At 53.9% G+C, this 27,977-nt stretch overlaps 1 protein-coding gene across 6 annotated transcripts in view; it reads right to left on the bottom strand.

The window, feature by feature from the left end:
- Positions 1 to 8,111: 8,111 nt before the first annotated feature.
- The window catches only part of RASGEF1A (RasGEF domain family member 1A), a 56,517-nt gene continuing 36,651 nt past the window's right edge, over positions 8,112 to 27,977 (bottom strand). For 3 of the 6 annotated variants that reach the window (XM_081157703.1, XM_081157702.1, XM_081157707.1), the window contains exons 2-13: positions 19,379 to 19,579; positions 17,848 to 17,970; positions 15,349 to 15,486; positions 14,298 to 14,519; positions 13,544 to 13,618; positions 13,080 to 13,172; positions 12,562 to 12,664; positions 12,405 to 12,484; positions 11,713 to 11,904; positions 10,745 to 10,868; positions 10,214 to 10,286; positions 8,113 to 9,912 (exon numbers count right to left, since the gene is read on the bottom strand). In XM_081157703.1, the coding sequence (XP_081013829.1) occupies positions 9,888 to 9,912; positions 10,214 to 10,286; positions 10,745 to 10,868; positions 11,713 to 11,904; positions 12,405 to 12,484; positions 12,562 to 12,664; positions 13,080 to 13,172; positions 13,544 to 13,618; positions 14,298 to 14,519; positions 15,349 to 15,486; positions 17,848 to 17,970; positions 19,379 to 19,573 (1,443 nt within the window). In that variant the 5' untranslated portion in view covers positions 19,574 to 19,579 and the 3' untranslated portion in view covers positions 8,113 to 9,887. Of the gene's footprint in view, positions 9,913 to 10,213; positions 10,287 to 10,744; positions 10,869 to 11,712; positions 11,905 to 12,404; positions 12,485 to 12,561; positions 12,665 to 13,079; positions 13,173 to 13,543; positions 13,619 to 14,297; positions 14,520 to 15,348; positions 15,487 to 17,847; positions 17,971 to 19,378; positions 19,580 to 27,977 lie in introns of all 6 variants that reach the window. The other 3 variants (XM_081157706.1, XM_081157704.1, XM_081157705.1) reach the window with 3 other exon arrangements.

The following is a 27,977-nucleotide window of genomic DNA, read 5'->3' as shown; positions in this document are numbered from 1 at the left end:
TTAGTTTTGCCTCTTTTTTTTTAATCCTCACCAAGGACACGTTTATTGATTGATTTGAGAGAGAGAGGAAGGGGGAGAAAGAGAGAGAGAGAAACATCTGTGTGAGAGAGAAACATCGATGTAAGAGAGAAATATCAATTGGTTGCCTCCCTTATGTGCCCCAACCAGGGATTGAACCCACAACTTAGATATGTGCCTGCAACCCTTTTGGTGTACGGGTTGATGCTCCAACCAACTGAGCCACCCAGCCAGGCAGTTATGCCTGCTTTTGAATTTATATACATATTATTTCATTATGTATTTGCAACTTTCATTCAGTATTATGTTTTTGAGGTTCACCCATGTTAATCTCAAAATTATTTTATTACTGACTAGTATTCCACTGTATGAATACGATCATGTGCTGTGTAACCGTTGTATATGACAGGGTTCCCGTAAGATCATAATGGAACTAACAAATTCCTGTCACCTTATGATACTGAAACATCAGAATCATTGTCTTTAGGACTAAGGAGCACACCATTGCCTTTTAAACCAAAATGTTTATTGAAACCCCACTATATGCTTAATTAGCACTGTTCTAGACACTGAGTGCAACCGTGAACAAGAATAGCGGAGCTTATATTGTCGTCCTGAGGACAGAAGTTGTAGCACAATGCGGTACTCACGTGTTTGCGGGGATGCCGGTGTCAGCAAACCTGTGCTTTCAGCCCTGTAAGGTACAGCGCATACAGCACGGTACAGTATTATCAGTACATATACTTGATAATAAACAGCTGTGTTCCTGGCTTATGCATTTACTACTAGTTTTGAATCATTATTTTAGAGTCTGTGCCTACTTACAATAAGTTTGTGTGTGGTATTACTCTGGCAGTGGCCTCGTCCATCTCATGGTTACCCCTTCTCTTGATTGCACATTTTCTCTTGTGCTTGGTTTAATCTTGTGTTGTTTTATAAATGTAGTGTAGCCTAAAAGTACAGTGTTTGTAAAATCTACAGTAGTGGACAGTGACGTCCTCGGCCTTCACAGTAACTCACCCTCGCTCACTGACTCACCTAGAGTAGCTTCCAGTCCTGCCAGCTCCATTCACGGGGATGCCATTTTATCTTTTATACCATGTTTTTACTGTACCTTTTCTGTTTATCTATGTTTGGATATACAAACACTTACCATTGTGTTGTAATTGCCTAGTATTCAGTACAGTAACATGCTGTACAGGTTGTAGCCTAGCGGGAATAGGCTAGACCATCTGGCCTAAGTGTGTAGCAGGCCGTACCATGTAGGTTTGTGTAAGTGCACTCTGTGTTGTTCACACAAGGGTGAAATTGCCCAACAACGCATTTCTCAGAATGTGTTCCGTCACTAAGTGGCATGTAACTGTATATTACAATATTTAATTTTACTGTTTATAGATATTTGAGTTGTCTGTAGTTTGTTGTTTGCTTTTGCTATTACAAACTGTTGTCATAAATACTGCTTTGTGTGTCTCTTACACACAGTGTGCAAGAACTTCCAGGAGGGATGATGCTGGGTCATTCATTGTGTGCCCATGCAGCTTTCTTTCCCAGGTACACTGACCACAGCCAGCACTGGGTGAGAGTTCACTTCGCACTCTTGGCAATACTTAATTTTGTCAGGCTTGTTAATTCTGGCTAACCTAGCAGGTTTTAGGCATGAATTATAGTTATAATTTGCATTTCTAGTCTTTTTGCCCATTTTTATCAGTTCATAGGAATTTTTCACATAATCCGGATACCAATTCTTGTTGGTTACATGTTTGCAAATATCCTCTCCCAGGATTTGGTTTGCCTTTTCCCATTCTTGATGACACTTTTTAATGAATAAAAATGAACTTTACTGTGACTATTCTTCCTTTATGTATTCTACTTTTTATTATTGATTTATGACCTCAAAGGGAAGGATACCTTAAAGCTGTTGTTCTGTATTCTCTTCTTTTTTTTTCACCAAGGAAGTGGGACTTTATGACGCAGTGTGTGTGGGGGTTGCACCATTCCCCACTCCTCAGCTTCCCAGAGCAGCCCTCCTGGCCTCCTGCCCCATTCCTCACTCAGCCTCCCCCGGGGGAAACGAGAAAGAGGCGAAACTTGTCTGATTCTGCCACCTGCTGCTGAATCTAGTCCCAGATGGTGCAGAAGAAATATGAACCAAAATACATTTTATTTTATTTTAATTAAATGTATTGGGGAACATTGGTTGATAAGTTACATAGGTTTCAAGTGTACATTCCTGTGACACATGGTCTGTATACTGCATTGTGTGCCCACCACCCAAAGTCAGATCATCTTCCATCACCATATATTTGGCCCCCTTTACCCTTTACTAGACCCCCCACCCCCCTTCCCTCTGGTAACCACCATGCTGTTGTCTGTGTCTGAATTTTAGTTTTATATCCCATCTATGAGTGAAATCATATGGTTCATTAGCTTTTTCTAACTGATTTCACTTAGCATAATATCCTCAAAGTCCATCCATGTTTTCACAAATGGCAGTCTTTCAGTGAACATAGGGGTGCATATATCTTTGCAAATAAATATTATCTTCTGAATACCTGTAACATAGCTTTGCTTCTCCCAATTAGATCTTTAACCTAAGTAGAAGTGACTTTTGTAAATTTATGTGAGGTAATGATTGCATTTTACTTTTTTCCAGCATCACCTTACTATAAGGTTCATGTTTTACCCACTAATCTGCAAAACCACTCCATCCATCAGATATCCATACATTCACAGGTGTGGTTGGGCTCTCGTCTGTTCCTTAGGCTTTCTGTCACCATGCCATTTCATCGCAGCGTAACTTACTGTAACCTTATACAAGTCATTAATCTCTGAGAGCTAGTCCACGTGCCGTGTTCTTAAAGATTGTCTATTTGAAGCCTTGGTACTTTCATATAAGTTTTAGAATAAGCTTGTTAATTTTCACAAAAACTTATGAATTTGATTGAAATCTCATTGAATCTATAAGGTCACTTGGGGGAAATTCACATCTATGTGCTACAGAGTCTTCCAATCCTTGAACATGAGCCATCTGTTTAGGTCTTTATTGTTTTTGGTTAAGTTTTATACTTTTCATACAGTGGACTTAAACAAGTATTCTTTTTAGATTTTCCTAGATATTTTGCATTTTTGATGCCATTATAACTATATTTTTATTGTCTGTTGCTGGTGTTTAGAGAAAAAGTTGGTTTTTGTGTCGAGCAACTTTGCCAAAAACACTTACTTCTAAAATGTATTTCTAGTTTCTTTTGCATTTTTTCTGATTTATAATCACATATATCTGTGAGTAGTGAAAATTTTGTTTCTGTCTTCAGTTTTTATCTTTTTTGTGTGTCTTATTATGCTAATTAGGGTTTGTCACTGCTTGGCGAGTTTTTATCATGCTTGAGAGCATTTATCAAATACTTTTACTTTATTAAGATGATCATATGATTTCTTTTCTATCTTTAATATGTTAAATTGATGAAATGAGTTCATCAGTTTTCTGAAGTACCCTTGCATTCCTGGGGTAAACTACAATGTCATGATGTGCTATCTTTATTACGCATTGCTGGGTCCAGTTTACAAACACACACACAAGCACACATACATGTGCATATCTGTGTATCCACACACATGCACGCACACACACCATGTGCATATCTGTGTATTCACATACACACCATGTACATATCTGTGTATTCACATACATGCGCACACACACCATGTGCATATCTGTGTATTTGCACACATGAACACACGTGCACATCCGTGTATCTGTTGCTGTGTGCATGGGTGTGTGTGTGTGTGTTTCATGTGTTCATGAGTGGGAGTGCCTCAGACTTCCCTTCTCATCCTTGTTGAGCTAACACGCTAGCGGATGAAATAAGTCTCAGGTGTTCCTTCTTCTTCTGCCCCTAGAAAAGTTTTGTAAGACTGGAATCATTTCTTTCTTGAATATTTTCCAGAACTTCCTGAATGCCACCTGGACATGAACTTTTCTATATGGAAAGATTTCTGATCATTGGTTCAATTTATTTAAGGACTGTAGAACTATTCAGATTTCCTAGTTCTTCTAAAGTCAGGTTTTTTGTTTTGTTTTGTTTTAAATATTATCTTTATTGATTTCAGAGAGAGGAAAGAAGAGGGAGGGAGAGAGATAGAAACATCAATGATGAGAGAGTCATTGATCAGCTGCCTCCTGCACGCCCCCCACTGGGGATGGAGCCTGCAACCGGGGCATGTGCCCTGACCAGGAATCAAACCCCGATTTGCCTGGATCCCAGGTTGATGCTCAACCGCTGAACCATGCCCAGCCAGGCTAAAGTCAGTTTTGATTGAGTTATTGTGGGTAAGGTGAAATTTTCTAGGAATTTACCCTAATAAATTTGGAAATTTAGATGAAATATAAAAAGTTGTTTGCAGTATCCTCTTATCTGTATAATATCTACAGGATCTGTAGTGACCTCCTCTGTTTCATTCCTGATACTGTTTATTTGTGCCTCTTTTTAAATTAGCCTTGCCAAAGGCTGGCAGGTTTTCCAGTCCTTTTAAACAGCCGGCCCCTGCGAGCCCCATCCAAGAGAGCCAGTTGCTTTACATCTTCCCAGCACAATATTTTCAGTGTTTTTAATTTAGACTTTTTAAATTTCTGTTGGGTATACAGAGGTGAGCAAAAGTAGGTTTTCAGTTCATCTGGAAAATAATATAATAATAAATAATAATACAAGAATAAACTGTGCTTCATGTACTCACAACTATAAACCTACTTTTGCCAACCCCTGGATACAGTTATCTCATTTGGTTTTAGTTTATTGTCAAGGGAATGATGTTAGGCATCTTTTCATATGCTTACTGGCCATTTATCATCTTCTGTGAAATGCTTATTAAAAGTTTTGCCATTTTTAAGTTGCCTTTTTAAACAGTTTATTTCTATGATACATCTGGAAATAATTTTTGTGTACAGTATGCAGTAGGAGTCAAATTTATCTTTTAGAATTTTTTAGTCAAGATCTGCTAAGACCCTCAGCTGTTACATTTCCATTGTCTGCCTCATTCTCGCCTTCCTATAACCCAGACAGCATATTTTAAACTTGTATCCTCTGTGTCTTAACCTGTTTCACTTTCCCCACTCTTTATCTCTGTGTTACATTCCTGTAATTTCTTCAGAATTGTGCCCAAATGGATTTGGGAAAGAACCTCTATTTGGTTCTTCCAGAAATGAAAATGAATTTTTTTAATTCAACCTGTGGGCTTAACAGATTAGACACAGCTCAGGGGAGACAGTTTTTAAACTAGAATATAGGTCAGAATGTTTGCTTCCCCTGGGTCACTTAGGGGCAGTGGCATTTCAGGGCCATATTAAACCAAATTCTTGGCTTAAAGTTTTTTTTGACCAGCATGATTTGTGCTGCAAAACTTAATGAAATTCACTGATGTGGTTACAAACTATTGGGTAAAATTGCCCTCGGCTTCCTTCACACTGACATTCAAAACAGGCCATTTTTAACCCTCTGGGTGGGGTTGGGGGTGAAATATTTTAGTTCAAACTCACTGTTATGCAGAGGGGCGCCAGCCCTATGGACAACGGCCTCCTATCTGACCCTTCCTCTGAAGCAGGCCCTGAACTTTCTTCTCTGTCCTCAGGGCAAAAGCCGGCTTCAGAGCTTCCCTAACCCACCTGGGTTCCTGCCTTTGCTTGGGCTTTTTAAATTTCGCAAAATTTTGTTCATTGATTGCAGCAGGCAAGCACGCAGTCTTCCACACTGCTGGAAATGGACAGGTGCGTGACTCAAATTCTTGACGACACCATTTCCTCAGCGTGGCTGCGGATCTATGCCCAGGCCTCTCTGGGTAGATCTTGGTGGGTGTTTGGCACCTCTTCACCTTCCTCTAGGTAGGATTTCCTTTGGGGAATTAGGATAGAAATTGTGTTGGCATAACCTAAGGTTACCGGCCTGTGGGTGGGTAGTAGGTTTTTCATTTAGAAAGTAGTATTGAATCCCAGGTTTGTGGAAATGTTTATATACTGGTTAAATTTAACATTTAATGACTGGTAGCATTAGAATGTTTGTATTGGCCAGGGCTTCAGCTGTTTGTGAGAAGGGCACTTGTAGTCCTCGGCTTCACTTTTCCCAGAAGAGTGCTCTCTGCAGTAGGAGCAGCATTCAGTGCCGCAGAGGTGCCACTGCGGGGGCCCAGCTAGCTGACTGCCTCTAAGCAACCAGGTGCCATACTTCCTGCCATGTAGCAGTACAGCACCCCATGAGATGCAGAGTGTCATAAGTCCATTTTCATCATGAGAAGACGGAAACAACGATGTAAACAGCTTGTCCAAGGGCACCACTGGGAACTAGACTAGAGCGCAAATCTTCCTACACTTAACCTGTCTCCTCCCTAAGGAATCGGCATGCAGTTTACTTACAGGTGTAGTAGGTGTATATTTCACAGATAACCTTAGTTCTCTCACAGTAGATCCTTAGCTTAGCTTCCCTTCACGTCTGATCTGTAACATAGATTTGTGCCTGACACATGTGTGAAGTGAGAAGTGGCTTCAGTCATCATGTGACAGGAGCCACACAGGTGGCTCCTACACAGGAGAAGCTGAGACTCATGCATGAGACAGGTGCCAGCAGAGTGATGTGGAAGGAGGGGCAGGGCTGGCAGGGCAGAGCGTGCCCCCCACCAGGAAGACGGAAGGAGGCTCCAGGAACACGAATGTGAGTGGTCTGGCACCTGTGTTAGGGACGTGTGCTAGTGGGTGTGTTTGGCTGGCTGGCTGAGAGAGGGTTCCTGGGAGGGGGCTGTGAGGTGAGCAGGAGCCAATTCCCGCAGAACCTCCCCTCCGGAGGCTCTCACTCTTGCCTGGCTCTCCGTTTCCCACTCAGCAGGTGTGCAGTGGGGCCCTGAGCACAAATTCCAGACAAGTTCCCAAGCTGCTGCTGTGGGTCCAGGAGCCACACCTGAGAAGCGCTGCCCTGGAGGGACTGCCCTGTGGGTGATGGCAGAGCGCCAGCCAGCCCAGCGAGCTCAAAGTTCACTCCCAGCTCGAGCTCCATGTTCAAGACACAGACCAAAAATGTGCCGCCCCTTATCAGATGAGATAGGTAGAAACTTCCAAAATTAACTTTGTCAAGAAATCAAGGGTGCCACTGAATTTACAGACCTAAAGAGTGATACTGTTTACTCAAAACTCTTCCTCACAGGTGTCCTTGGTTGCTCCACGAACACCTGAGCACCTACTATGTGCTGTCCCCTCCAGGAGGCACTTCGGGAAGGAGGCAGCCTCTGTCCATACAGTGACCACTAGCTATTTAAACTTTCACCCTCAGGCAGCTGGCTGCATCTCAGTGCTCAGTACCTGTGTGTAACTGACAGCTCCTGGGCTGCGCAGTGCAGACACAGAGCACCCCTCACTGCAGAGGGGGCTGCGGGGCAGCGTAGTTAGTGGGCGCGACAGACACTGAACTCATCTAAAAGGGGCCGAGTTAGCTCTAAGGAGCAGGTTTGGTGAGGTATGACCAGTGACCCTCACGGGGCCTGGGCACCGTAAACAGGGTGGCGGTGGGACGGGACGGGGAGAAGCAGGTGGGAGTCCAGCTTTCATTCTAGTCTCTCTTCATCTCCACAGCTCTCATGTGCCCCTTAGCAAATCCCTTTCCTTAAGTGCTCTTGATGCGACTCATTGCAACAGAAAGAGGCCCTTCTAGGGCCGCGTTGTGCAAACTGTTCTTTAGAGAGATGCCAGCAGGTGCCCCCAGCTTCCCCGGCCCAGAAGAGACCACAGTGGCCACGGACACTGAAGGCTCTGATGAGCCCTGCAGTAGGGGAGCCTTTGCAGTCGTGTTGAGTTAGGTCTCCGAGACTTCCATGGCCATGTAATACAAGCAGCTGCTGGCATCCTTTGGGTCTTTCTTTGAGGAAAGCAGAACAGGAACACGCCACCTGTATGACTTCTGTTCCGCCCGCACTGTTTATGTGAAAAGCCCTTTGTCAGAATGTGTTGTGCAGATGAGAGCTGCTGGCTCCTGTCTGAAAGGCCGCCGAGGGCCCTCAGGCCTGTGTCTGCCCACAGCAGAGCTGCCCGGCTCGCCCGCTGCACAGAGAACAGGCACACGAGGGGAGAGACGTGTTCTTTTATTGATGCAAGTATGTCCAGTCACACCAACAGCTGACATGCTGTGTTACAGTACAGCTTTATGCTCACAGTTCATCTCAAAACACCAGAACATCATAGTTAGGAGATGTACCCAACGGGGAAAGTGAAATGGAAAAGGGACAGTGCGCCCAGAGGGCACGCAAACTGAGGACCCGTGAAGTGCTACATGAGAGCTTCACACACGTACAGAAAATGTTCCAACGTTGTATTCCAAATATATACTCTCAAGTTTAAGCCTTTATCTCAAATACATAAACAAAGCAATATGTACTATCAATATACAATATGTACTATCTAGAACGTCTGAAAAGTGCAAAATCACTGTGACAATACAGTGTAAATAGTCTTGCTCCACCCAGGTTAAAGGTGACATCAGCAGTGACCACAGAGCCACCTCCTTCCTGGGGCCTCGCCTGCACATCTCCAGGCTCTCCTGGGAGCTGGGAATTAGCAGCCAACAGGCCTCTGGGCTGAGGCTCCTGCAGAAGCCGGGCATGTAGAGGGACAAGGGTGCGGAGCTCCCGACTACTCACAAACAAACCCGACTGCGAGGAAGATCGAGTCCGCGTGGAGGGCCCACCGCCACTCGAGGGAGCAGCGAGGTCACCATCCCACAGCCAGGAAGTCAGAACTGGAGTGTGCTCCTTGCGTCTGGGCGTGGGAACTACCTCCAGATGTTGGGCAGCTGTGTGTGCGAGGGCTCCAGCAGTTACTGGGCTAATTTTCCGTGTTTCGAATCCCACTAGGGGAGCCCCCACCTAGAGGGCAGGCGGAGGCTGTCCACTGGAATACGGGTTTATGAGTTGCTTCTTTCCACTTTGTGGTTGGGTTTCAAAAATGGCTTAAATGTCCCCATCCTCAAGTCTGTTTAGTATGCTCCTCATTACAGCTAAGTGTGTCTTCCAGTTACACCTGGAAAACTGACAATTCCACAACTCCCCCACCTTTCGTTATTTTAGACTTTCTATTTTTCCTACAATGTAGTTGAAGAAAGATTTGCCAGACATGTTCCAACAGAAAAATATGCTGCCAGGTGTCCCCCTGCCCCTCCCGACCCCAGACATCCCTGATAAAGGAAAGGAAATGTAAACTTTGGAAATCCCACACTCGAAGGCTTGCTTCCAGGAGAGTGCAGACAGACCTCCTGGCCTCCCAAGGCCTGTTGGAACCTGCAGCTGGGGTGGCTTTGCGGGCAGGCGCCTGCAGTCCACAGCGGCCGGAGCAGAGCGGGGACAGCCCTCCAGGACCCTCTAAGGCACCAGCCCTGACATCAGAGACAATGGCTGGAAGGGTCCAAGCAGGCAGGGCTCACATTGGTTTTGGTTGGGTGTGTTACTTTTAAATATTTTTTCATAAGGTGTGAATATAATCAAAAGTAGAAAATAAAAATCTACGTTTCATTAGACCGAGATACTATCATGGACGCCATCTCCCATGACACTCTTTCCCACCCCTCCCTGAACCAGGGCACTGCCCTGTCATTTAAAATAAACAAAAAGCTTTGATGCATGAAATAATTACCTTTTTTTTCCATAAAAGTTATATACAAAAAGGACCCCAACCAGTGAGGCCACCTCATCTCCACCCACATCAAGGTTAAAGCTTGGTTCACGCGTGTGCTTCATCCCATGGCCCTGTCCGCGGGCCGCATCCACGCCTTGGGGCCGAGTCCACGCCTTGGGGCCGAGTCCATGTCTTCAGGCCGCATCCACGCCTTCAGGTGGAATCCACGCCTTCAGGCTCTGTTAAGGAGAGTGGTCCTAAAGGTGGGATGGGCACAATGGTCAGGTGCTGGCAGGCCCTTCCCCTGAGCAAGCAGAGGGCAGGCCTGAGGATCAGGGGGGCCTGGACCCCAGGAGCCGGCCACTGAGGGGAGGAGGAGGGGACATTCAGGCCCCAGGTCCTCAGCCCCCTGCCCTGGGGATGCCTCCCTTTCCCCAGCTGCGTGGAGGTGCCCCCCGCTGCCCTTCAGAAAGGTGGATCTGTGATGCCCATCCCCAGCCTCTCCCCTTGCGTGGGGCTGGCCCTGGGGCTCACAGGACAGCCCCTTAGCGCCCCTACCTCAGGGTCTTCCAGCTGTCCTTCTCCATGTGGTTCTCGGGACCCTCGCTTTCGAAGGAGGCGATGAAGAGGGCTGAGAGACAGGGAGCGCTCAGAGCCCAGCCCGCGAGCCAGCCCGCCCTGGGCCCCTGTCCCTCCCCAAGCTCCCCTCGCGGGGTGCGGCCCGCTAGGAAGGAAGGAGCTGCACCAAGGGCGCGGGGCCCTGGCCGGGCTCTGCTGGGAGGTTCTGGCCCACGAGGCCTCGCGCTCCCAGCTACCTGCTGGGGACTCAGGGGTTGCCTGGATCTGCAGCTCTGGCGGACACTCCCCCACGCCCTCCTGTGGCCTCCTTTTGTCCTTACCTTTCATCTGCCCTCTGCCTAGGACCCACCCTCCCTCAGGAACTCACCCAGTGAGCTGAGCTTCCCCTGGGGCAGGGGAATAATGATCGGGCCACCCCCGCGGTGACCCGGAGAGTGCACAGGGCCCTGGATGAGGGGAGTCAGGGGAACATGTTCTGGGGGGGCTGCTGCCCCGCAGACGCAGCCTCACCTTCCTCACTGTAGATGGGCGCTGTGAGCAGGTAACTCTGAATCTTCTTGTCCTTTTCAAAGGGACATTCTACCTGTGTCCATGTCATGAACTCGTGGATCTGTCTGGAGATCTCCCAAAATTTCTGAAGGGGTAAACGATGTTCACTTGTCACCTTGAGCTAGAAATCTTGGTCGGGTCAGTTTGCTGCTCACCTCCCTGGTCCCAGCAAGAGGAGATGGTGGCCATGGAAATGCTGTGCATCATCTGAGCCAGCAGGTGACCCAGAGGACACACTGTCCTGCCCTCTACCTGGGCCATCAGGCTGGCAGCAGGATCCGTGCCTCCCCTGTTCGGGGACCCCAACAGGGCCCCATCTTGGACCCTGAGCTGAGGGAAGCGTCCCAGCCACGACCAGCACAGCACCAGCAACCTGACCGTGTTACAATCTCACTCTCTGAGGTCTGTGTGGGAATCCATAACCCCCCCACTCCCTACCTGTGTGAGGTGAGCCCTGGACAACCCAGCTCCCCCAGTCCTCCCCCAGCACCTTTGTCCCATCTTCCTGCCCTTGGCCAGACAGGTCTTCGCTCCATCTGGAATTCCGCTGCCCCTCCTCCCTGCCCGAATCCCTCTTGCCTGAAGCCTCCTGATTCCCAAACCCCCAGGGGTGGCCCCTTCTCCATCTCCCTGGTGGGGTCAGTGCTGGGACCAGTGTCCTGGGTATTGAATGGAGGTTCCCTGTGGCTCGAAGCCCTGTAACCAGGTCATCCACCCAGAAGGGTGGGGCTGACTTCACACCTCAAGGTCAAACAGTGTGACCTGCCTGGGAACTGTCAGTCCTAAAAGCCCTTCGGACACAGGGCCAGGGCCTTGCACAAGCGGCACAGGTGGGCCCCGCCTGCCCAGGCGCGAGGCCGGAGGTCTGCCCTGCCCTGTACTGGCACAGCCCGGCCCCCTCCTTTGGACCACAGTGGGTCTGGGCTCACCTTGAAGTTAACGTGCCCATTGGGCAGGTGGTTGGTGTGGATCTTGTGCAGGAAATAGATGTCCTTAACGAAAAGGTTGAACACGGGAATCACAATCTTCTCTCGGCTGCTGTTGGCTGTCTGGGACCTCTGCGTGGCCCCCTGCAGGGCTGTGCGGTAGTTGCAGAAGTTGCTGGATGGGTCCATGTGGTGCTGTGGGAGGGTGCACATGGTAGGCGCGCTCCTTCTGCGCCTTCACAGAGCAGTCAGCTGACGGGCAGGCCCTTCCCCTCTGGGCAACTTGGACTGTCACCCAGAAAAGGCCTTCCTTCCAGGAGGGGAGCCCAGGGGAGCCCAGCTGAGCACTTCAAGTGAACTCGCCTGTCAGCACCCAGCCACCCAGGTGGACCAGTGCCAGGGAACGCTGGCCAGGAAAAGGCCCATCTCCGCTTAGCATCAACCAACGCAGGACTCATGGGCCCATTCTTGTCAATTTTTTTACCAACTACTCCCCAGAACTCACTTTAGGTCAGATCTGACTGAAGTCAGGGCCGAGGACAGCGCAAGCGACCGGGTCCCCAGCATGGCCAGGTCAGGCAGGCTGGACAGCCCAACACCAGCCGGCACTGTGGGAGCAGGCCCTGAGCCAGGGGGCGAGTGCGATGGGAGGCCCACCCTCCTCAGGCCCACGCCGGGTGGGGATGGGCGCCTACCTCCAGGACATCAAACTTGGCCGTCTTCACTTTGGACCATGTCTTCTTCAGCCGAGCCACAGGGCTGAGGTTCATGCCAGCTGCAGGGGACAGCAGGAAGGGTCAGGGCGGGGACGGGGGACGGGAAGCCGGGGGGAGCCCAGGCCCAGGCACTCACAGATGATGGCCATCATGGAGTTGAAGTTGCCGATGTTGAAGCACTCCCGGGCCACGTCGATGAAGAACTCCAGCACGCGGGTCCGCTGCTTCTTCTTTACCACCTGGAGGGCAGCCCAGCCTCAGCCCAGCCCGCGGGCACCTCCCCACCACCCCCAAGGGCACCTGGGTGGAGCTGCGCCAGGGCCCACAGAGCTGTCAGACCGGGGTGGGGGGATGCCGGTGGGCTGCAGAGGCAGGAAACACCGCTGTGGGCAGAGGGCAGGAGGATGGGCAGAGGACTGAGGACCCTGAGTGAGCTCACAGACTGTGCTGGGCACAGGGTGCACTCCATGGATGGGTCTTGGTCATAATTTAAGGCGTCACTGTTGGGCATGGTGGGGTGGCAATGGAGGCTTCCTATCTCCACTTTCAAAGTTGCACCATCTGAGGGGCAGGGGCATCTGAGGGTGTCTCGGGCAGCACTGCAGGGTTGGGGAGGGGACCGTCACCCTGCCTGTGCCGCTGTGCAGTGCTCACCCGGCACACCTCGGTGGCCACCAGCATGCTGAGGCAGTTGAACCAGTTGTCGTAGGCCTCCAGGCTGTAGGTCTTGGTCGGGTCCCCTCGGCACTGGGGAGGACACAGCAGGTCACAGGAAGCCAAGGACGCTGTGGCGGGTGCTGCCCAGCCCTGCCCCAAAATGGAGGGGCAGGGACCTTGTCCAGAGGAGGAAACTGAAAGCGATGCTGAGTCTCCACGATACCCAAGGCTAGCCTTGGACGCCAGACTGGCTGCCCGAGCCCCTGGGAATACTGAGCCCCCTCCCAACATGCATCACCCTGTGTGGCCATCTGCTGACCCCCTGGAGCAGGTGCAAGGAGGCCAGACCCAGATCCATGGGGTCAGACACTCCAGAGGGGCTCAGGAGTGCTGGGTGGGGTCTCTACCCACCCTGCATGGGATATAGGTGTCAGGCCCACCCACAGGCCACAGCCCCTCACCCTGTGCTTGTCCCGAGAGTCCATGTGGCTGATGATCTGCATCAGGTCCTGGGGGTGGATGCTGCTGACCCTCTCCTGGGGTGGGGTGGGGTGGGGTGGGGTGGGGTGGGGTGGGGTGGGGTAGGGTGGGGAGACAGCACAGGAGGAGTGATCAGCCTGCTGTCCTTGAGGCCCCACACAAGGTACAGGACGTATTCAGAGCAGCAGGAGGCCTAGTCTGCAGGCGTGGGCAATGGCTCCTTCTTGATCAGAGCCCCCAGCCAGTGGGCAGGCCATGCCCAGGCCCCCAAAAGCACCCCAGGGTCTGGGAGGCTCCCCTCTGGAGCGGAGGGAGTAGGACTACAAGGGAGTGAGGTGCAGGCCTCAGGGCAGTGGGTGCCATGTACAGGGGACCTTCCCAGCCCAGGGCATAGGCAAGATGAGGTGACAGGGTAAGGGAACTGGCTCTTGGCCTCAAAGCCCCTCACCTCCTCCCAGGCTGGTCTTCCATCCTGGGGCTACTTTAGTCCTTACCACCCTGTCCCCTCCCATTGACACAGGGCTGCTGTGCTCCTGGGGATCCGGGAACCAGGCACAGAGAACCTGCTATTTAGGTGGACACACACCAGCCAGAGGCAGTGGTCAGGGCCCAGCCTGCCCAGCGAGGGAAGCCCTGCAATGCTGATACTGAGGCAGAGGCGGGGGCTCAGAGGCTCTGGAGGAGCAGGAGTAAACATGCCCAGCCCCGCCCTGGGCGGGAACCTGCAGCACTGACCAGCTCAATGTGAGTCAGCTGCTGGGCCAGCACCAGGGGGTCGCAGCACACACCCAGGATGTCCTTCTGAGAGGTCGCTGGCTTGGCCTTGAGGATGGACCCTTTGTCCACAGCTGGCGAGCGGAGCTTCTCCCGGAGCTCCTGAAGCTGGCTCCGGGCAGCCAGGGACAGCAGCAGGCTCTGAGTCATCTGGGCAATGGCCTTCTTCACTGTGCCATTCTCCTGTGGGGTCAGGGAGCAGTGAAGGTGCCAGTGGGGCTGGTGGCAAGACTACCACAACCGCATCTCAGGAGGGACCCACCTCATCTCCAGGGACATGCCTGACTTGGAGCCCACATGCCCGACCCAAACCTGCCATGAGCAGGGCCAGAGCTAGGCTTCAGGGTCTAAAAAGTGTAACTTTACTGGAGGCAAAGACGGCCAGCTGAGCTCCTTCACAGGGGTGTCCCACAGCAAGAAGACTGAGGCCTCAGAAGGGCTTCCTCTGGGGCCAGGAGCCTCTCTCCCTGGGCAGGAGCAGCCCTGGTCCCTCCCAAAGCTCTCCCCGGGCTTTCTGAGCCCTCTGGGCAGACAGGAGCTGCCGAGCACACAGAGCACCTTCATCGTCAAGGCAAAGCCAGCCCAGGCTCCCTCTCAGCTCTCTGGGTTCCCGTCTCCACTGAAGGCAAGAGCAGGCTGGGAGCCAGGAAAGGTAGACAGGCTCTTACCCTTCTCACTAGCCCCTACTCCAACCACCCAAAGCCCAGGAGAGAGGTGGGCCTGGGCTCATTCCATGTTCTCAGGGTGATTCTGTTCATTGCTCAAGGTCTGCACATGCTGAGGGCAAGTCTGGCCCTTTGCAGGCCAAGGAGGGGAAATGACTGAGTGGAGGCACTCGGAAGTCCTCATGAGAGAGTGGCAGGGGAGGGGACCATATACAGAGCTGTTCCTAAGGAATCCCCCTTCCCACACACATCCATACACACACACACACACACACACACACTCTCTCTCTCTCTCTCTCTCTCTCTCTCTCTCCAAGGAGCTCCATCGGAGCTGAGGGAGGCCTCACCTCATCACACTGCATGATCCGGTGGGTGATGGCCTTCAGCTCCGCCATGGCCTTCTCATCCTGGAAGTCACAGGGGAAGGCCTCTGTCCACTCCTTTAGCAGCTGCACAACCTTGGCTGAGAAGGACTTCAGCATGGCCTGGGGTGGTGGGGCACAGGGTGAGGCCTGGCCACCAGAGTGAGCAACAAGAAGACGAGTGGTGTACCCACCCCCAGGATCACCATGCTGGGGCAGGGACAACCCCCAGCCAGTCCTCCTGCAGTTTTGTCAGACTTGCTTTATTTCATATTACCCTTGTGGACCCTGAGAAAGGAGACACCTACCAAGAAAGACTCCTAGTGGCAAACTGGGCTCAAATTTTAAAAAAAACAGCCAAGCAGCTATTTCTAAATAGGGACCTCTCACGCAAGCCACACGTCAGAGAGAAGCCTGCCCTGAACTGCCTGCCTGCACTGTGATCCTGCCATCTGAGCCAGCCCCCATAAAGGAGCTCCTGGACCTGTACTTCCACCAATCAGACTGACACTTGCCCCATCCAATCAGAGCTGTGCAGCTAAATCTCCATTAGCACCAGTCAGAGCAGCTCCATTCTGACCAATAAGGACAGTGCTTTTTGGAGCAATCAAACTGTGAAGATTTGGAGTCCTCATTTGCATGAGGACAGACTAATCACTGACTCAGGGCAGGGACTTCTCTCTATATAAGTGAGCTCCCCTCTTGCTTGGGGGGCCTACTTCCCCTTTCCACTGAAGACTGCATTTCCCTGGCTGGAGCTGCAACACCACGGCACTGGCCAGGGCACCCCAGAGCTGCCTCACAGCTGTGCTGCTCCGAACTGAGCTGTAAGGCTATCCAGCTGTCCCACTGCTGTGCTGCTCCCACAGCTGTGCTGTAGCATAATTGAGCTGTTTGCACCGAATAAACTTTCCTTCTTCACCACTCCCCAAATTAGAGATTCTTGTTGGCACTGAATTGTTGCCAATGACCATCAGTTGACACCCTTAAGTCACTTAAGTAAATTCATTTTCAAAAAACCTACCCAACACTACCATGGCATAGAAAACGAGTTTCATTTGCTGTAGTAAGAAGTTACCCATAAACAAGAGTGCAATGAAAACCAAGCCAACTCATTAAGAACACATGAGTGGCTCCTGCCTGCCCCTTCTCAGTTAAAGCAGGTTAGCAAGTGCTGGGAAGGAACACAGCCCCATGGAGGCAGCCTCCTCCCCATTCTCTGTTATTAGAGGTGGTCCCGGCACCCCCGCTGTGTCTCCTGGAGAGGAGAAAAGGGAGTGCTGAACGCTTGGCTGAAGAATCCCCCTGAAATGCCCACAGGTACCCACCACCACCATTACCACTACCACCCCCGCTGCCCCTGTGCCACCACCGCTTCTTCTTGTCCATGATCACCTGCCCCTGCCTGCCCAACATGGACCATTCCACCCACCGGGTGGCCACAACTGCCCTCAGGACCAGGCTCCCCGAGGACCCAGCTCCCAGTCCCGCATCTTCCTGAGCCCCCTCTGCTGCCTCCAACTCGCCTGACTCTGCTGTCCCCAAGCCCCCAGCAGGTCCCTTAGTGATGGTTTCCCACGTCTGGCAGAGCCTCTCCCGTTGGGCCCTGTGATCACACAGCCACGGGTTCTGGCCAGTCACTTCCTTTAGATGGCGACCATGCCCACACTCAGCAGGAGCCAGAGCCCTCCTCAGCGGCCCTACCGAGCATGTTTCCATGGGCACAGGCTGGCAGGCTCAGCCTGACTCCTCTCAGCCTGTCCCCATGCTGACCCTCAGCCTCCCCACTCACCCTGTCCCCTCAGGAGCCTTGCCTGGCCTCCAGGCCTCGGTCAGTGTCTGTCCCGTTCTTGCCCCACAACGCCTGGGGACAGCCCCTCTGAAGAGGAGACTCTGGGGAGGCACAGACATCCACATGCCCTTGCTGCAAACCCTCCAGGCTTGGCCTTGTGGAAGGAAAGGTCATCAGTAAACGGGACAGGCCAGCTCTGCCGCAGCCTGCGGGAGGCCCGCCAGCTCTTTCACAGCACGCCCACCACCTCTTCTGCACCAGGCCCTGGGCTTCTAAAACCTCACCCTAAGGCCCAAGGCCTCAGAATCGAGCTGTGGTTCTTGACCATCCTGACTGCCCAAAGCCTGGCTCAGTCAGAAGGGACAGCAGTGGCAAACAGCCCTGCCTGAGTCTCTGAAAACACCATGAGGCAGTGACCCAGGCCTTCTCGGGGGTCCTGGCCCGATCAGGAGGGCTGCTGGGCTGTCCGCTGGGGTCCTTCTTCGGGAGGGGGGGTGAATGCCCCAGCAGTTATTCCAGCATCCCGGCTGGTGAGCCACGCCCCAGAGACAGCCAACCTGCCCCATCAGGGAAGGCCTCGGGCAGGCTCAGCCAGGCCCTGTCCGCCCGCTGACTCTGAGCGTGTCCCCTTGGGGCAGGAAGGGGGGCAGCCAGGGGCACAGAGACAGGAGCGTGGGCTCGGCCCGCCTTACCTTCTCGGACCCGGCCTCCAGCTGCTGCCTCTGCTCCAGGTAGATCTGCCCCACTCGGGCCAGCAGGTCATGAGGGGGCATGAAGACCCGGGAGCTCAAGAGAAACGTAAAGATGTACGTTCTCTGAAGAAAAGAAAAAAAAGAGAGAGAGCAAAGCGGGGGTCAGGCCTGGCGTGGGCCCCAGGCCTGCTGCTCCCCTCGGCCCTGCTGCTCCCACGCCCAGCGTCACCGGGCCACAGCGTGGTTCTGCGTGGTTTGTGCAGCGGCCACCGTTTACTGCACCTTGGATGCCCCCTTCTCTCCCCCTGCACAGGGCACAGATCAACCCCACATCACAGTGGCTTGAGGAGCCTCCCCAATGAGTTCAGCTCCCAGCAGTCTTGCTCTGTGGGGCTTCTCCCCATCTTCTGTCCTACCCCGGGATGGGCGCTAGCCCAGCCCTGGATGTTGGCAGGACTCTGCAGGCCTGGGCGAGCCTGCTGCCCAGCCCACTGTGCTCCCTGGGCCTGTCTCCAAACCTGCCTCTTCTCATCCTCACTGGCCTAGCCCCCTGGCCCTGGCTGTGGGGTGGCGCTCTCTCCATAGGGACTGTCACCAGCCCCTGGGCAATCACTAGCCAGCTGTGGGCTTTGTGCCCAGCTCCCACACAAGGCCCCTGTTCTACAACCACACGCCCTCACCACCGGTCTCTGCAGTGCAGGCTCTGAGGACTCCTCATGATCTGGACTGAAGGGGGGGAGGGGGCAGCTCCAGCCAGGCCCTTCCCGGGGTTTATGGAGTGGAAGGAAGGACAGGAAGAGTAGACAAGAGCCCCAGGAGGCAGAGAGGTGTCCTGACATGTTGGGTGGCCCAAAACTCCCCAGAAGCTTCGTTGTCTCCAGCACCATCAGATAAAAGCTGCAGGGCCAGGGGGGCAATTCCTCCCCCACTTTCTCTAGGCCGTGTCTGACTCACAGGGGCCAGGGACCCCAACTCTGACCTGGGGACAAAGTGGTCACCAGAAAGGTCAGGGCAGCTTGGCTCTCAAAAGGGGCAGTCAGGCCCAATGCCCTACTCTATCAGAGGCAGAGGGAAGCCACACAGACAAGGGAATTCTTTCTCTCTGCTCCAAGGATGTACTATCTCATCTTGAGGTGAGGAGGGGGGATCTGGAATGTAGGTGAAAGCTGGCCCTGCTGGTCTAGGCATGTGCCCTGGGGTCCCAATGCTGGCGGGCATGGCAGAGCTGTCCCCTCTTCATTCAGGAACTGGACAAGTGCAGTAGGGCCTCATCAGGACTCCAAGGAACTGGGCTGGCCCTTTAGATTCCCCTTCCTCTCCCAGGGCCCTGCCCAGAACCTGTGTCACTTGCTTGTGCCACCAGGGCTGTCTTCCACCTTCCTAGAGGCCAGAGAAGTAACATACACGCCCCCAGCCCACCACACCCCTCCCATGATGCTCCCTCCCTGTCCCAGAAGCAGCTTCCCCTAAAGCCCAGGACCCAACGCCCACCCCCCACCCCGCCAACCTTTCTCCAGGCCCTGGCACTTACATCAGGGTAATAGTCCACTGTGGGGACCAGGTGCTCCATCAATGCCTCCAGGGACCCAGAGATGAGGCGTCCATCCTGGAAGATGAGGTCCCCGGAGCCACTGGCCCTGCCTCCTCGCTCCCCCATGCCAGGCTGCACCTGTCCACTACAGCTGGGCCCAAGTACGCTGGAGCAGATGATAGACGTCTGGGGCATAGCTTCCTGGGAGAGAGGACAAGGCCGTGAGGCATCAAAGGAGCCCCTCCAGGTCCCCCTCCTGGCCCTCCTCCAGGTCCCCCTCCAGGTCCTCCTCCAGATCCCCCTCCTGACCCTCCTCCAGGTACCCCTCCAGGTCCTCCTCCAGGTCCCCCTCCAGGTCCTCCTCCAGATCCCCCTCCAGGTCCTCCTCCAGGTCCCCCTCCTGGCCCTCCTCCAGATCCCCCTCCTGGCCCTCCTCCAGGTCCTCCTCCAGGTCCCCCTCCAGGTCCTCCTCCAGGTCCCCCTCCAGGTCCTCCTGGTGAGCAGTGTGCCATTAGACATCAGCTTATGTGGGTGGGCCTGCAGCCACTGGGTGTCAATAGATGTTTCTTCAGCATCTGCTCCATGGACACCACACCTCATTCTAGGCCCCAGGACACACGGAGGACCTGCCTCCTGGGATTATATCCCACTCGCAGGAAAAGAATCCTATGGAGAAATACAATGCCAGGAGGAGAACTTGAACATGTGAGGTGGGGGGTAGGTGGCATTGGAACAGCCTGAGGGCGTCAGCTGTGCAGCTTCCTAGGATAAGCAAGCAACTTCTAGGCATAGGGAGAGCAGGTGCAAAGACCCTGAGGCCAGTGTACGTGGGTGGAGGGGTTGAGCAGGGCGAGTGGTCTGAGGAGTGACAGGCCAGACCATGCACACCCCCAGGGGCCTTTCTCTGAGGAACACAGGAGGTGTGAGAGCTCTGAGCCCAGGAGTGACCTGACCCAGGGTGAAGGTCACCTCAGTTGCCATGTGGAGACCCAGCAGCAGAGGGATCTGAAAACCAGTTGGTGGGTTTTGCCATAACCCAGGGAGAAATTGCTCAGGTCAGGTGGTAGTGAGACAGGCTACTAAGCCAGGACAAGTGGAATAGGGAAACTGAGACAGAGTTAAAAGGCCAAGCAGCTTACAGCCACCTAGTAAATCACAAAATCCTATCTTGCCTAACCAAGGACACTTAGGAGCAAATGGTTTGCACTTCTCCTTCCCAACCAGAGAGTAAATAGCTTACTTAAATCACCCTACTCGGGCAAAAATCCAATTAGTGCCATTTGCCAACCACACCCAAGGACTGATGAAGTCGGGAATAAATCTCATTTTGGCGCACCAGCATAAAGCTGGTGACTAACTATTGAGATTCTCCCCTAAGACCTCCCCTAAACTCCTAGCCTTTAAAACCCTCATAGACGAAGGACCCAGCGTGGGCTCTCCCTCCCAGGCTCCTGCGCCTTTCCCTTCCCCCCCTCTTACCCCCGCGTGAATTACCTCTGCCTTTCTCTCTCCTCAGCTCCAAGGGCCCTTCTACTACCTTTGTAACTTTTTAAATAAATTTCACCTATGTTTGAGTTCTTGGCTCTGAAACCTTTCTTTGCTGAACTCAAGAACCCAGGTCCAATTTCGCCACCAACGCTGCCAGTAACAGCAGAGGGGGAAGGGAGCAGGGTTGACTTCAGACACTGTACAGAATGGTCTCTGGCCTGAGTGACTAACCAGCGTGGGGAAAGCATGAGGGTGGGGTCTGAGGAGAGATCTGGAACATGCTTCTGGACATGTTGGATTTGAGATGCCCATTACACATAGATGTCGGGCAGCAGTCTGGGCCTGGGGGCTCCCGTGCGGGGGCTGCCCACAGAGGTCTGGCCCTGTGTGATGGGAGCAGAGGGTCCCCACCTCACGCTGCAGCAGGGCCTCCGCTGGAAGCTCTCAGGAGGCCTGAGGGAGTCAGCAGCCCTTGGGACCCCAGCCTCCTCACTGCCTAAGGCAGCCAGCCACACCTGGAACGGGCTCTATGAAGATTTGCCAGCCTGAGGCCTGGTGTGGGCTGACCCCCCACCCACCCCCTTGCTCAGACAGCACCACCTTGGAGGGCAGGTGGGCTGAGGTGGGAGTGGAGGAGCCTGGCCTTCCTGCCGAGGTGGGGCCATGACCAGGCTGTGCCCTCTCCGGTCACTGGCAAGCTGGTGCCACTGCCTGGGCACCTGCCTCCCCAGGTGACCAGGAGCCCTCCCTCTCCCAGGGCAGGGCTGTCTCCTCCGGCCTAGGAGGGTAGAAAGTGCACACACCCTCCTCAGGCTCCCTTGGCCCTCAGGGCTGACCTTGCCATTGATGCCACTGCCCCTAGCCCTAGCCTGCTCTCCGACCCAGCTGCGGTGAGCCTCAGAGCCATTCTGGCCTCAGTTTCTCCACTGTGCAGAGCAAGCCGTAGCCATGAGTATTTTACTGCCATGAGAGGGCCCCAGGCTGCTGCCCTCCAAGGAGGGCACAAGCAGAACAAACTCCCTCCCAAAGCACATAAACTGAGCCTCCTGGCCAAACACTTAGAGGGCGCCTTAGAATCCTCTGGAAATCCTTTGCAAGGACAGGAAGAGCTCAAGCCAAGTCCCCAAGACAAGGCAGGATTAGAATGTCCATGGCCCACACTCAGTGCCGCTTCACTCCAGGATGGGAGCTCGGGCTCACAGCACACACCACTCAGCACGCGAGAATGCACATTGTCAGGCCCTCCCGGGGTTCCAACGCCGTTTAGGCAGAGAACCACTGACTTGAGCAACCCTGCATTTTTTAAATGTTGAAACAGAAGCTCAGTGGGAAGGAATTTGGCAGAGGATATCCTAGGGTATCCAAGTCCAGTCCAGGTGTCACTACCTCCAGGAAGCCTCCCTGGGTTAATCCTTAGCCTATTTGATACATGAGGCTGGAAATGTCCTTCACACACTCCTGGCCAGCTTGAGCCTGGCCCATGATGCTCACTGGGATGAAATTTATTATTTGCTTGAATAATAATTTGTTGAAATTTACATTTGTTATTTGTGAGATGAAATAATAAAGGTGGGCTCCCCAGACACCTCAGCACCCTCAGCCAGGGGCACCTGAGCCCCAGCACTTCACCCAAGACCCACGTGCTGTGGGGCCACTTCCCCAAGACTACATAGTCCTGGTTTCAAAAAGGCCCCAAGGGTGGTATCCTTGGTCATTGGACCTCCTGACCCCCAGCTGCTTCATCAGAGTTGGCGCTTTGAGTCACTGGCCTCTCCCACCATGGAGGCTGGGGGAGGGGCCCTCTATCATTCCACTAACTCACAGTCCCTGAGGGACCCCCCAAAGGGCAAAGCCATTCTGGGTCCAGCCTGCAGGGGGTCCCACCCCAGGGCTAGGGAGGCCAAGAGCCAGGGGGAGCCAGTGTGGGATTCAGTCCCCACTCAGCTGCCCGTGGTGGGTGGCTGAGCCAGGCAGGAGGAGAAGGCATGGAGCACGGCTTCCAGCCCAGACAGGTATACACACAGCGTGTATTCAGTGGCACGTCAGTACAGATATAAACGCCATTCTCCAGGTTCCACTCAGCCTGGCTGAGGGGCTGCTTCAACGTGGTCCTCGAGCCCTAGGTCCTTTCCAACAGTACAGTCTGGAGCTCTGAGTCACTGCAACTCAGGTCAGAAGCCCTTTGTGGGGACTCAGCTTCTGAGCATTTGCATCTGCCCTACATCATGCACACATGAACATACACACAGTGCACACACACAAGCACGGGGCACACAAGCACACACGTACAGAGTGTGCACACACAGGTTCAGCACAGACACAGCACAACAATGCACACACATACACAGCACACATACATGTATGATGTGCACACAGGCACAGCACACACAGTGCACACACGGTGCACACATAGCACACACACATGCACAGCACACAGCATGCACACATACACAGCATACACACATGCAGAGCACACATACTGCACACATGCATGATACTCACATATACACAAAGCGCACACATACACAGCACATGCACACGTGTAGTGCACACATGCGTACGCCTGCTAAGGAGCACATTGCCCCAAAGCATGGAGAGCATGGAAGCTGCCTGAACTCAGGACCCAGGGGGAGAAGAGGGAAGCTCAGTGGGGGCAGCCTGGGTCTGGGAGACTTCTGAGCCTTTCAAGAGAGTAAGAGGAGAGATCTTAGGCGGCCCCAGTGCAGTGAAAGATCCTGGGAGAGATGGAAAAAGAGGGTTTTAGGAATTTTTGCAGAAGATTATGAATGAAATTCCCTTTTGCAGCCCCTTCGAGACTTTAGCTAGAGATTTGAGGGCACTCGCTGCTACAGTGCTTTCTAACGTGGGCTCAGCAAACTAGGGCCATGAGGGATCCATGCCCCTCCATCACGCAGCAAAGTAGAGAGGAAGGTTCCAAAGCTGGACACCGCCCTGGTGGGCACCTCTGCACACCCACATGTGCACACCTTTTGTGACCTGGGGCACTGTCCATCTACTCACAAACTCAGGTTGTGCCTGAGATGATCTTCGGAGACCCGAGAACCCCACCCCATCACCCCAGGAGCCTCTGGTCCCAGGGAGCCACAGCTGTGGCAGAGACCCAAATCTTTCTGGGCCCGGCCACAGACCTCACTATGACAGCACGCGCGCACACAGATGGCACCCAGAGACTGCTGAGCGCACCCAAAAGTGTTTGTCGCTACATCGTCACGTCTCTTTACAGGCACTCACACTTGTCCCCCTGGGTAAGGGTTACATCTTTCCCCAATGCTTTTCCTGCTCCCTGTACCCAAAAGGCCCAACAAGGTCTGGGCAGGCCTGGCACTGCCCAGCAGTCTCATACAGACTCCCACACCCGAGTCACAAACAGTACCTAGGTAAGGATACAAATGACGGTGACGCTAAAAAACAGCCAATGACGGCAGTGTCTGTGTGCAGAGTAGTGCTCACAGCTGTTCGGGGCAGCCCTGCACACCTCCCTGGGGTGTCCCCCGCCCAGGGTCTGCTCTCACAGGGAGCCCTCATCTCCTGCCTTCCAGCCCTCAGGAGCGAGGGTCCCTGCCCAGGAGCAGGACCTGTGGGCTTCAGCACGCTGCTTCATCCCACAGGAGCAGGAGGGCTGGGAGGGGAGAGGCAGAAAGAGATGGGGCGCCAGGTGGGACAGGGGCCTCATCCTTCAGGAGCCACATGGGAAGGGTCACTGCCTGCTCCCAACACCAGTTCTGCCCTCCAGGGCACATTCTGGGAAAGGGACGCAGGGCTCAAGGGGCATTCACCCCTCTCTCCCCACCCCCTGCCATCACCCAGGGTATCTGCACGAAGCATATTTCTCAGCCCAGAGGGACTAAAGGAGGAACACTGGAAGGCGCACCTGTGATAACCGGCCAGCTCAGACACAGCCCACTCTGCTGTAGCCAACAGTGGATGACAGCCCGGGAAGGGGACAGTCTCCTGCATAGCTGGCCAGGAACGTGTCAGGCCTCCACTCAACTGTGAAGGAGGATCTCTGGGGCAAGTTCCCAGGGCAGTCAGAATTCTAGGACCCCTTCCAGATCCTAGAGCCTGCAAGTCTGGAAATTACTGAGAAACAGAAGCAGAGCCAAGCTTTCCTTCGACTAGCCTTTAAATGTTCACCCTCAAGAGCTGGAGCCCAGTGTGTGCTGGGCGTTGTCTCATCTCACTCAAGGCAACCCCTCTAACCCAGGGCAGTGCAGAGATGCCCACTTCCCAGGTGAGGGCTGGCACACGTTTGCTCAGGCAGCAGTGGCGACAGGTCTGCCCAGGCCTGCCTGCCTCATCGCCCTGCTCCTTCTCAGGACTGTCATTTCCCCTCGCCAGTGTCCTCGGCCTGGCATGACCCTCTAAACATCAGGTAAAGGCAGAGGCCCTCACCCTGTGCACTCATCCCTGGGGCATTCTGCATGATTCCAGGAACAAAGGGGCTCCCAGAGGCTCAGCCATGGACGCCAAGAAGCTCAGCCGTGGATGCCACGTTAAGAACCCCAGCTTCCTGGAAAACAGACGAGAATGGCCCTCAGGCCCCATCCTGCTGGAGACCCCAGGAATCTTCCCAAAGGTGGAGGAGGGGCGCCAGCAGCTCTGCCCCTGCCAGGCTGTGCACAGGGTGCTTCTTTCTGAGGCAGCACACACACACATACACACATACTCACACACACACACACACACACACACACACACACACTGGCTTCTATTTTTTAACCTGCTCAACAAAACAGAGACTATTTTTAGCTCAGCAAGCTGCGGGGCATCACAATTAGCAACAGAAAATTACACAGATTGCCAGTCTCCCTCCTGTTAGCTGGGAGAGACAGAGACAGTGCTCCTGGAGGGAGCAGGGTGCCAGCCCTGTGCCCCAACCCTGGGGGCCACTTAATCGAGAGGGCAGACTGTGGCAGGGATTTCAGAATGGATGCTTTAGTGGAGCTGAGTTTCATCCTGGTTCCAAAAAACTCCAGCCTTGATGGGAGCATGGCAGGGGCCACATCGCAGTTAGTAGACACCCTGGGGCGAGAACCACGCTGGCTAGTTGGACCAGGCCAGTGACATGGGAGCCCAGCTCTGCCAGGGACCCTGGGGCAGCCGAGACTGGGCCTCCTGTCCCATCATCCTTCTGAAGACCGACTGGTTCTCTGAAGTCATGTGCACGGGGGTGTGGCAAGAACTGGGGTGCTCACAGAGCCCTACTCCTTGCCCATTCATTCATTCGTTAACTCACCAATGTCAGCAGGACCTGCCTAGACACTGGAGATACAGCAATGAAGAAAATAGGGCCCTCGGTCCTACTGAGACCTGCAGGAGCAGGCTGTGGCTGGCATGCAGGAGAACGACAGGATAAGGCCTGATTTTATGCGTTAGAAGGGGATCAGCGCTCTGAAAGAAGATGAAGACACTGGCCTTCCAGAGGAGGTGAGATCTAAGCAGACATGAGGAGGCTGCTGGGAAAGGAATAACACTGTAAGGGAAGGGCTGGTGCCAGGGCATTAGACCCCAAGACCTGGGAGCCCTCCACCTCATTTCCTCTCTGGAGTCTCCCCTGGAGTACTTCCCGCTGCTCACTCACTCCAAAATCTATTTCCTAATTCTCTGTGTCAACCCTGCCAAACATGGATCTGTGCCAGGCTGCCCCTAATCTATCCTAGCCCCTGGATTCAGGTCACATCCAGGCGGCTCCTGGGGTCAGGATCTGGCAGGTGACCCCCCTTGGGGGCAGTCTGGGGACAGCGGTTAGCCAAGAGGGCCCTCAATTTACACAACAGGGAGCTGTAAGCAAGATGTTGCAAGTCAAGTGAATTTCTAAATGAAATGCTTGTTTAAATGTATGGTCCTAACCCCACCACATTTTCAGGATTCTTAGAGCAAATGCAAAACCTTTTGGTAAACGTGAGGTGGCCCACTGCAATAGTGAGGATTTGGGCCTACCCTTTGGATCCACTGTAGTCACACACCTGAAGGGGGAGAGTGGGCGAGGACTACCCCTGCCTGGCCAGAGCCATCAGGATGCTGAAGGTGGCCCCCACTCCCCGGAACCTGTGACTAAATTATAACTAAGAGTCAGCCTGCTTGGGGAGAGGGAGTAGAAAGCTGGACATTCAGCTGGTGAGCCTAGGGGCCCACGACACCCACTGGCTCGGCCACCCATTGTGGGGGGAGAGGCGAGGTTCTGGGAGGCCTCTGGGTCTGGACTGAGGCTGGACACTGCAGCATGTTTTGCCTGTATTTTCTGTGCTGCGAGGTGCAGGCTGTGTCTTGGGCCTCCTCCCTCCACAGCACGTGGCAAGAACCAGGCTTCACGCACGCCTCGAGCAGGACAGGTCCGGGGACAGAGGCAGCTGCAGTGCCTTAGCTCCCCATCATCTCACTTAGTCTTCTGTCCCCCGATCCTGGTGTTTCCCAACTGGGTTCACAGACCAGAAATTCCAGAAAATGCAGCAAAAGCCAGCAGGCCAGCAGTGGACGGTCGCTTCACCACGGCCTCTGTGGTCCCATTTGCACTGCAGGGCACTGGGGGATGAGGGGGGCACACTCCCATTTGCGTGAGCGCCCAGGGTCGCTAAGGGCAGCAGCTGGACCCTCAGGCTGGAGGGGCACAGGGCTGCCCACCTCAAGCGCAACCTGCCTCCTCCTTCCTTTCCCCACTGCTCTCAGTGGGAATAAGTCCCCTCCCCACTCTGGGGCCAGACAGTCTAGTGGGTGCAAGAGGTTCTGGAAGCAGAACCCTGCAAGCCAGACCTTGCATCTGCCCCAGGGGGCCCCAGGCCTGTCTGCCCTCCAGCTCAGGTGGGCTCCCAGGACACTGGAGACCCACCTCCCTCAGCTCTGAGGCCCTCCACCTCTGGCTCCTCTATTCCCAGGGATGGAAGGGCCCAATCCCAACAACAGAAGGGTCCAAGCAGGAAGCTCCCTGCTGGGGGCTCTCCTTCCCCTCCCCAAGTCCAGCTCTCAGTTCTTCCTAACTTTGAGTTGAAATGTTTCTTCCCTAAGCCCCAGAAAGCCCTGGTCCTGCCTGCCGGGGCCACACGCCATAGATACTCAGGGTCTGGCTGCGAGCATGAGCTGGGGGCCTGGCGGG

Source organism: Miniopterus schreibersii (genome assembly GCF_964146895.1).
Source record: "Miniopterus schreibersii genome assembly, chromosome: 14".
Taxonomy (NCBI): Eukaryota; Metazoa; Chordata; class Mammalia; order Chiroptera; family Miniopteridae; genus Miniopterus; species Miniopterus schreibersii.
The sequence above is the reverse complement of the archived record's forward strand: the minus strand, read 5'-3'. Positions and strand labels throughout refer to the sequence as shown.